The 10,483-nt window shown below is 38.6% G+C and overlaps 1 protein-coding gene across 6 annotated transcripts in view; it reads left to right on the top strand.

Annotated features, from left to right (window-relative positions):
* IL1R1 (interleukin 1 receptor type 1) overlaps positions 1 to 7,442 on the top strand; it is a 143,527-nt gene extending 136,085 nt beyond the window's left edge. For all 6 annotated transcript variants that reach the window (XM_032255541.1, XM_032255540.1, XM_032255538.1 and 3 more), the window contains 5 exons: positions 144 to 261; positions 1,017 to 1,168; positions 3,191 to 3,334; positions 4,080 to 4,247; positions 4,962 to 7,442. In XM_032255541.1, the coding sequence (XP_032111432.1) occupies positions 144 to 261; positions 1,017 to 1,168; positions 3,191 to 3,334; positions 4,080 to 4,247; positions 4,962 to 5,368 (989 nt within the window). In that variant the 3' untranslated portion in view covers positions 5,369 to 7,442. The remainder of the gene's footprint in view (positions 1 to 143; positions 262 to 1,016; positions 1,169 to 3,190; positions 3,335 to 4,079; positions 4,248 to 4,961) is intronic.
* The last annotated feature ends 3,041 nt before the right edge of the window (positions 7,443 to 10,483 follow it).

Here is a 10,483-nt window from a genome sequence, read left to right on the forward strand (position 1 = left end):
TCTCCGGGTGGTGAGTTTAGGGCAATTTTCCTTTTTCTTTTTGCATTTCTATATTTACAATTTTAATTCAATAGCCATTTATTAATCTAGATGGATCAGAAAAAAATCCGTTAATGTTATGGTTAAAAATACATGCTTTGCAGGATCCCAGATACAATTGATCTGTAATGTCACTGGCCAGTTGAGTGACGTTGCTTACTGGAAGTGGAATGGGTCATTAATTGATGAAGATGACCCAGTGCTGTGGGAAGACTACTACGGGTATGTCTGCTAAGAGTCATTCACAGTTTGATATTAAATCCTACGTGGTATTTTATATAACGTTGTTGGTTTAATGTAAAAGCAAGTGTTAGTTGGCTGATTGGTCGTAACCCTTGCTGTCCAGTTTTTTTTTTTTTTGGCTAAACTAAGCAGGATTTATAAGATCGATCTTGAACATTTAAGGTAAAAAATACATGCCACTGTGATGCAAATTCCAGACCACTTAGAAGCCTTTCTCTTAAATTGTACATGTTGCATCATTTCAACGAAGCAATTATCTTTCGTTATTATATATGTTCCTTAAGTAGTTTAGAAGCCACTCATTAAATGGGCTCCAGAATCAGGCAATCCACTGCTGGGTTCCTACTACGCATCTATGGGACAAGGATCTACTGGCTTCCCCTGACCTCTCCCTCACGTCACCTGCAAAGCACTTTGTCATCTGCCCCAATCTCCTCTTGTTTGATATATTTTTCTCACTGCCCCATAGGGACCACAATGCATTTTTCTTTTTGGAAGTGGTAGTGTTTTGCTTTCTCTGCTACTGAGCCTGTTACTGACAGCGGTCTTGAGGTTGTAAAATCTCAGATTAGCGTTGCCAACAGTCTGATTGTTTTGACTGTGATTGGGCAAGATGATTATTTCAGCTGCAGTTTATGTCACAAATAAGGAAATATACAGGGTATACATGTCTTATTTGTAGTTGATGCAATTTACTTACACAAATTTATTTGCTCTCTCTCTCTCTCTAACAGTGTGGAAAATCCTGCAAACAAAAAAAAGAGTACCCTCATCACAGTGCTCAATATATCAGAAATCGAAAGTAGATTTTATGAACATCCATTTACCTGTTTTGCCAAGAATACACATGGTGTAGATGCAGCATATATTCAGTTAATATATCCAGGTAAACAACAAGCTAATTGAAATGCAATTTTGTTTTACTGTGGTAAGATTCCATGACCTTGACGTTTGCATTGCCATTTCCTCTGCTTAGAACACTCTTCACTCCCTCTTTACCTGGATAACGTCTATTCCTCTTTTACTACTCTGCTGAACTCTCTCTTCTAGGAAGCTTTTTTGTCCTGCTGCCTGCCCTTAACCCAACTCTTGGCCCAAAGAGAGGACAGTAGGGCCTCTATATGTACTTCTGTAGCACCAAATGTCACAGGATCTATTGTACTTAGTTTTCTATCCTTAACTGTAAGTTTTGTGATGGTGGCAAGCATTTATCTTAGTAATCATTCTGTTTCCACAGCTAATGGCAAGTTAGGTCTGGTACATTGTGGATATTTAATGAATATATATATATATATATATATTTATGTACAAGTATTTGTCAATTAAAATTTTTTATTTTTCTCCTCCTCCATCAATTAAAATTTATATATATTTTATGATTTAAAAAATATATTTTATATATATGTATATATAATATTACATTTTAGGTTCTGGGGTACATGTAAAGAATATGCAGGATTGTTGCATAGGTACATATATGGAAATGTGGTTTGCTGCTTCCATCCTCCATCCCCTATATCTGGCACTTAATGAGTATTTTTAAGTAAATGATTACATTGATGGATGCATAGGGTAAGACTAAATATCCACTTTCAAAGAGGATAGCAGATGTCACTGGGTTTCATGAATTGGTATAATAAAACATAATGCTGAAAGTATTTGTGAAACATTTTAAGGTAATTTTTGGTTTAATTAAAAATAGGATATTATAATTGCATATATGAAAGAATATCTGAAAGACCCTATAAATTAACTTCTATGTATGTTTAAATACCAGCAGCATACAAATAGAAATTACATTTAAAAGATAACATTTACAGTAGCATAAAAAAATCATCAAATTCTTAAGAATAAGTCTAGCAAAATCTGTTCAAGACTTCTCTAATACAAACAAAAAAATATTGAGATAAATTAGAGAAGAACTAAATGGAGGGATATACAATGTTCATAGATTGAAAGACTCAATATTATGAAGATGTCAGTTCTCTCCCAAATGAATCTGTATTCAAAACAATTTCAATCAAAGTCTCAGCATATTTGTGCAAGTGAGCATTGGTGTTTGTATGGGTGTGTTTTTGTGGACACCTGTGAAAGTCCTAGGGAATCGTAAAGGACCAAGAATAGTCATGGTGGTCTTAAATAAGAAAAATACATTTAGAGGATTAATACTACACATGATCTTGTATGAAGCTACAGTACTTAAGACTGTAAATGTGAACTATCAATTGGGCCAGCTGGATATTTGTCTGGAAAATGGTATAACTTGATTTCTGTTTTGTATCCAAATCATCTAAATTAGAAAAGTAAATAAAGCTTTTAGATCCTCTTTTCTGGGTGCTTACATGGTTCCTGATATTTAGAAGGTACTTTCTTTTTCTTCCTCTTTCTTATTCTCTAGCCTCCTCCACATCACCGGCTCTATCTGCTCCCTGACCTCCTCTGAAATTATTGGACAACTAAGTAGAGAAGGAGGCCAGGATAATGTGGAAATGTGAAACTTCCCTAAGCCTCTAACTTTTTCCCTTTCCACCAGTCTTTGGCTTTACCCAATGGACTCTCTTACCTCTGGGAACTTTTGTAGGGTTTTGAGTGATTTTGACTTTTCCCTGTTTTACTGTGGAATGCTCTGTCTTGTGGTCTTTGATATTTTTTTTTCCATGTTATTGTATATTATGCTATTTAGGTAGAAACTTCATAGAATGCACCTTGGTTTTATATAATTCATACTAGATTGCTTTGTACATTAGTATCCATTACAAAGTGATAATAATGAAAGAGTTAATACTGTCTGAATGTAGGCCAGTCCCAAATATGGTCTCTCTGAAATGCAGATATTTAATTTACTGTGCCCAAATTTTTAATTCTTTTTGGTGCTAATATTTTTTCTCTTCTTTTTTTTTTTCTGTAGTCCCTAATTTCCAGAAGCACATGATTGGTATATGTGTCACGTTGACAGTCATAATTATGTGTTCCGTTTTCATCTATAAAATCTTCAAGATTGATATTGTGCTTTGGTACAGGGATTCCTGCTATGTTTTTCTTCCAGTAAAAGGTATAATTTTATATTCCATGCAGTATTTCTTGTTGGAGACAGGGGATAGTTAGGAGATATAGAAGAGGGCTAAGAGGGTTTTCACTTAAGTTCTAAAATGAAAGGTGGCATACACGAGAATAGTAATCTTACACAGAATTATAGTTGTATAACTCATTAGGCTGAATATCCTTGTTTTCTAAGTTCCTTTCTCAGCATTCATATTGGTAGAACAAACAGGTATTTAAAGCATCTGTTTATAAATTCAGTTATGCAGAAGCCATTGGGAGACCTTGCTCCGTGATGAGTAGAACAGACATAGATGATATGCCTTAATGCAAGAAATGAAATGACTAGATCTTCATACATCAGGGAGGCATTCTCTCTCTCTCTTTTTTTAAACTTCACACACACACAAAAGGAATAGCAAAATATCTAAAAAAAAAAATGAATGGATAGAATTCAGGGCTGAGACCTTTGAGGGAAACGTTGAGAACAGGGAGATTTTAAGGATGGCTCCATACGAAGAGGATGTGAGGCAGCCACCAAATAGAGGAACAAATTTGCAGTAAAACACAAGAAATAGAAACCTAATGAGAGATGAACACTTTTAAAAGGGATTATATTTTTGGTATTGCTGCTTCAACCATGCCATTGTATAAAAAAAGATTAATAGTTCATGATGTAATGAATGTTTGTGATATTGACTTTATCAAATCTCTTATTTTTGCCTTGCGATTCTAAATACATTATGTTTTTCCTTTAGCTTCAGATGGAAAGACCTATGATGCATATATACTTTATCCAAAGACCACTGGAGAAGGGTCTACCTCTGACTGTGATATTTTTGTGTTTAAAGTCTTGCCTGAAGTCTTGGAAAAACAGTGTGGATATAAGCTGTTCATTTATGGAAGGGATGACTATGTTGGGGAAGGTATGTATGTAATGGAACAAAGTAAAGGCTTATTGTTGTAAAATTACTTGCTAAAATCTGGCTTCCATCTTTCTAGAAGATTGTGGCATAGGTGTATATGTTTCACAATTCTAAGAACCTTTTCAGAGGTGTATGATGATTTTTACATTTATTAAATGCAAAATATTTACTTCTCTCATATTTTTTCAGAGCAATAATTTAGTGATTTTCAGTTAGTTTTGAAAAACTTAATGGCTAGTTAAATCCAATAGTTGCTTTACAACTGATACAACAAAACAGAAGTGGGAGAGATCAAATGACTTAATAATAAGTTTCTAAAATTCCAACGAAGATTTCTAGTTCTAAATGAAATATTTGTCTTTTGAGGGCCAATTTTTAAGTGAGTTGATAAAATGGGAAGTTCGCAGTGGCTCGTGCCTGTTATCTCAGGACTTTGGGAGGCCAGGGTGGAAGGATCACCTGAGCCTAGGAATTTGAGGCTGCAGTGATTGAAGATCATGCCACTGTACTCCAGTGCGAACAACAAAACAAGACCCTGTCTCTAAAAATAAATGAATGAATAAATAAATAAACTCCTTTAATTTTAAGTAAGGCAAGAAAAAGGTGTTAGGAGCCATAGGGTTGGGAAAAGCCATAGGGTTGTGTAGCTTTGGTTCAGAAGAGAATGATGATAAATAGAATTTTACTTACTGCATTGTGCTTCCTGTTTTTCAGACATTGTTGAGGTCATTAATGAAAACATAAAGAAAAGCAGAAGACTGATTATCATTTTAGTCAGAGAAGTATCAGGCTTCAGCTGGCTGGATGGTTCATCTGAAGAGCAAATAGCCATGTATAATGCTCTTGTTCAGGATGGAATTAAAGTTGTCCTGCTTGAGCTGGAGAAAATCCAAGACTATGAGAAAATGCCAGAATCTATTAAATTCATTAAACAGAAACATGGGGCTATCCGATGGTCAGGGGACTTTACACAGGGACCACAGTCTGCAAAGACAAGGTTCTGGAAGAACGTCAGATACCACATGCCAGTCCAGCGACGGTCGCCTTTATCTAAACACCAGTTACTGTCACCCGCTACTAAGGAGAAACTTCAGAGGGAGGCTCACATGCCTCTTGGGTAGCATGGAGAAGTTGCCAAGAGTTCTTTGGGTGCCTCCTGTCTTACGGCGTTTCAGGCCAGGCTGTGCCTCATACTGACTTGTAGAGTTTATGGAATGTAACTGTATCTTCCTTTATCTCTGAGGTCACCTTTAATCAGATTGTTAAGGGAATAAGCCATGGCGTCAATAGCAGGCCAGGGAACTTTGAAGTAGAGGGCTTGGGAAGATCTTTTAAAAAGGTAGTAGGCCGGGCATGGTGGCTCACGCCTGTAATCCCAACACTTTGGGAGGCTGAGGTGGATGAAGCACCTGAGGTCAGGAGTTCAAGACCAGCCCAGCTAACATGGCAAAACTCCGTCTCTACTAAAAATACAAAAATTAGCTGGGCATGGTGGTGCACGCATGTAATCCCAGCTACACGGGAGGCAGAGGCAGGAGAATTGCTTGAAACCAAGAGATGGAGGTTGCAGTGAGCCGAGTTCATGCCACTGCACTCCAGCCTGGGCAACAGAGCAAGACGCTGTCCTCCCACCCCCACAAAAAAGCAGTAAATGCCTTTTCTGAATGTTTGAACTGCCAAGAAAAGGGATGGAGACAGCAAACTAGAAGAAAGAGCATGCAGGAAATGGTCGCCATCTATAGATGACTTTGTTAAGTCATCCACAGCCCAAGGGTGGGGCTATGCCTTGTCTGGGGACCCTGTAGAGTCACTGGCCCTGGAGTGGCTCTCCTGAGCGGCACAGCAGGCACAGTGAGATTGACACCTCACTGAGGAAGGGAGACATATTCTTGGAGAACGTTCCATTTGCTTGTATTTTCCACACACATCTCCAGCCAGAAGTTGGTTTCCAAAGACCAAATTTTACAGATCTTGAAAACTGTCACTTCAGTCAAAAAAGGGATTCTCCAGTATTCCAAGGTTTTGAAGTCATCTTCGCTTTCCGCAGAAGAGAGAAAACTTTAAAAAGCAACAGTAGCAGGGAACTGATCCACTTCTTAATGCTTTCCTCCCTGGCATGACCATCCTGTCCTTCGTTATTATTGTACATTTTACGTCTTTGGATGGACAGCTCCCTGGTGGCTTCCTTTCTCTGCATTGTCCCTGGCACAGCTCATGCATGAACCATCCTTCCTGGGGTGCTGCTCTTCTGTCATCCCGCTCCTGCTGAAGCACCTCCCGGTGGCTCCACCTGTTCAGGAGTTGAAGCCCATGTTCTCCCACCAGCTTGTCGCTCCCTGCTGTGTTTGCCAGCCTCCCCTCGCTGTCCCGCTGTGTGAATTCCCAGGTTGGCTTCGTGGTCGTGGCACCTGCCCCCAGCACTCTTCTGTCTTTGCCCTTGCCTGGCCCCTTCCTCCTCCTCTGCCTAGAAGGACTTCTCGCATTTTCTCCAGCTGATCAGAATTTTACTGAAATTCAGAACATCCTCCAATTCCACAGTTCCCAGGAGACTTTCCCTAAGAGGCAACTTTCTCTCCAGCCCTCTCTTTCCAGTCAGGTCCACGGCAGTGATGGCTGTGAGTGTGTCATGGAGGCTGGTCTCTCTCCAGCTGGAATCGCTGCACTCTGTAGGAGAGGCTGTGGGTGGCTGTCTCTGTCCCCCACTGCCTTCCAGGAGCAATTTGCACAAGTAACATAGATTTATATAGTGCTTTATTGTTAAAAAAATTCCCCAATTATCTTATTTAATTTTTGCAATTATTCTAATTTTATAATAGAGAAAGTGACCTAGTTTTTTTTTTTGTTTGTTTTGTTTTTTTTTTTTATCACACTCTAAGTTCCATTGAACCCAGGACTTGAGCCTCCATTTCTGGCTTTTAGTCTGGTGTTCTAAGTACTTGACTTCAGGTCAGTAACTGTCCCCCTCACTCTACACTGGCACTTTTGTGAGAGGAAATGACATTTTGCTAGGAAGTGACCCAGTGTAGGAATGCTTTTATTTAAGACACCAGATTCCAAACTTCTGAATGTTGACATTTTCAAAAATTATGTTTAGATTTTATGAAAAAATTCTTCTACTTTCATATATTCTTTCCCTAAAGGCAAACATTTCTTAGTCCATTGAAAATGAAGGCACTTTTTTTCGATTTTATATATATATATATATATATATATATATATATATATATATGTACATATATATTAAATGGGATGACAGGCCTCAAAAGAATTGGAGAAACCCTGGAAAACCACAAAGCCAAATTTGTATGCCACTGATTGTAGGGCACAAGCACAGTTTTACAAGTTGTATGAACATGGACAGGCCTTCTGGTGTTTATATTTCTGGTATTTAATATGAGTGAACACAAATTTTATTTGGAATAATAATTTTCCTCCTAAACAAAAATACATTGAGTTTAAGTCTCTGAGTCTTGCCTTTCTACTTGCTTTCTCCTGGGTGCTTCTCTGTCAGCTTGAAGGAACAATGTTTTTCTGAAGCTGCTGTTCCAACAGACAGAGCCTAGCTTTCATTTGGCACACAGACTATAGCCAGAAGCCCATGGAGCAGGGATGCCATGTCCCGAAAAGCTTATTAGATGCTTTACAAATTTAATTTTGCAGATTATTTTAGTCTGTCATATAAAAAATGTATCGGCATGCATAATGCCAAGAAAGCAAGCCAATTTAGAAACTTAGATTAGTGACAAAATTGACCAGAGAGTGGGGGTGCTGAGGACCAAGAATTACAAGTAGCATGGCACCTGGAATTTAAGGAGAGACAAGAATCAATGGGTAAAATTGGGTGGAGGAGGGGCCAAACAGAAAAGTGCCAAGTCATTCCCCATCTTCCAAGGGTTGGATTCTGGAGGAAGAAGCATCATTCCTAGTTCCCCCTGGACTTCTTTGACTTACTGTCCCCCACCAAAAACAAAATGAAACAAAAAATCTTTAATGCCTTCCACATTAATTAGATTTTCTTGCATTTTATGGAAGTTTTTTAAGATAGCTTAAGTGTTAATTACCAGTTGTTAAAACTGGTTTAGCTCAATTTGTATTTTCTCTCTCTTGCCTTTCTATTTGCAACAAAACAAAAGGTATTGAGCCATGTTTTAAATGACATTTTTGATAAATTATATTTGTACTGGTTAATGATGAAGGAGTTTTTAAAAATCTGTTTATATAACTTTGCAGCAGAAGCCAATTTTTTAATATATTAAAACATCAAATTCATGTACAGCATGCATCATGGATCAATAGACTGTACTTGTTTTCCAATAAAATTTTCAAACTTTGTACTGAGTGTTTTCCTTGAAAATCTGTTACTTGTCCGGCTCACAGCTTACCTGCACATTCCCAGGCCTGAACAAGGTGAGGAGACCTTCTACAGAGAGTTCTTCTTGATGTGGGAAGGGGGTGGGGAGGGGTTGGAGAAGAGGAGGGGAGTGGAGGTCAGAGGTTATTGGCTTAATAGTGAGCCCTAACTCCTTTCTTGTAGCTAAACTCGACTTCATCTGCTCACTTGCTTCTAAAATGGATTAAAATGTGAGCTACCTCCTTGCTGGGCAGGGCATCTTTGAAAAAAGGCAGCAGCATGACAGAAACTTATAAATAAAGCCCCACCTTCCTGGGACAGAGCACCTGGGAAAAAAAGGCGTTTATGAGTTCTGCTGCAGCAGACTTAAACGTACCTGCCCAGCAGCTCTGAACGGAACAACGGAGCACACAGCTCAGCACTTGAGCTCTTATAAAGGACAGACTGTCTCCTCAAGTAGCTCCCCAACCCCTGTATATCCAAAGAGTCACCTCATAAAGGAGAGCTCTGGCTGACATCTGTCAGGTATCCTTCTGGGACAAAGCAGAAAAAGAAACTGTCAGCAACCCTTACTGTTCTGCAGCCACTGTAAGTGATCCTCAGGCAAGCAGGGTCTGGAGTGGACTGCCAGCAGTCCTGTAGCAGAGGGGCCTGATTATTAGAAGGAAAACTAGGAAACAAAGAAATAACTTCATCATCAATAAACAGGATGTCCACTTAGAGACCCCATCTGAAAGTCACCAACTACAAAGACCACAGGGATATAAATCCACAAAGGTGGGAAGAAACCAGCGTAAAAAGGATGAAAACACCCAAAACCAGAATGCCTCTCCTCCTCCAAGGGATCACAACTCACCAGCAAGGGAACAAGACCGGATGAAGAGTGAGTCTGATGAATTGACAGAAATAGGCTTCAGAAGGTGGGTAATAAGAAAATTCTCTGAGCTAAAAGAACATGTTCTAACCCAATGCAAAGAAACTAGGAACATTGAAAAAGGGTTTGATGAAATGCTAATGAGAATAAACAGCTTAGAGAGGAATATAAATGAATTGATGGAGCTGAAAAACAACACTAGAACTTCATGAAGCACACACAAGTTTCAATAGCTGAACAGACCAAGCAGAAGAAAGGATATCATATATTGAAGATCAACTCAATGAAATAAAATGAGAAGGCAAGATTAGAGAAAAAAGAATAAAAAGAAACAAACAAAGCCTCCAAGAAATATGGAATTATGTGAAAAGACCTAATCTATGTTTGATAGGTGTACCTGAATGTGAAGAAGAGAATGAATCCAAGCTGGAAAACACTCTTCAGGATATTACCCAGGAAAACTTTCCCAACCTAGCAAGGCAGGCCAATATTCAAGTCCAGGAAATACAGAGAACACCACAAAGATATTTCTCAAGAAGAGCAACCCCAAGGCATATAATTGTCAGATTCACCAGGGTTGAAATGAAGGAAAAAATGCTAAGGGCAGCCAGAGAGAAAGGTTGGATTACCCACAAAGGGAAGTCCATCAGACTCACAGCAGTTCTTTCAGCAGAAACCTTACAAGCCAGAAGAAAGTGAGGACCAATATTCAACATCCTTAAAGAAAAGTAGTCTCAGCCTGGAATTTCATATCCAGCCAAACTAAGTTTCATAAGCAAAGGAGAAATAAAATCCTTTACGAACAAGAAATTGCTCAGAGAGTTCATCATCACCAGGTCTGCTTTACAAGAGCTCCTGAAAGAAGCACTAAACATAGGAAAAACCAGTACCAACCACTTCAAAAACATACCAAATGGTAAAGACCATCGACACAATGAAGAAACTGCATCAACTAATGGGCAAAACAAATAGCTATCATCAAAATGGCAGGATCAAATTCACACATAACAA

Source organism: Sapajus apella, unplaced genomic scaffold, assembly GCF_009761245.1.
Source record: "Sapajus apella isolate SASKATOON/1434 unplaced genomic scaffold, GSC_monkey_1.0 scaffold89, whole genome shotgun sequence".
Classification (NCBI taxonomy): Eukaryota; Metazoa; Chordata; class Mammalia; order Primates; family Cebidae; genus Sapajus; species Sapajus apella.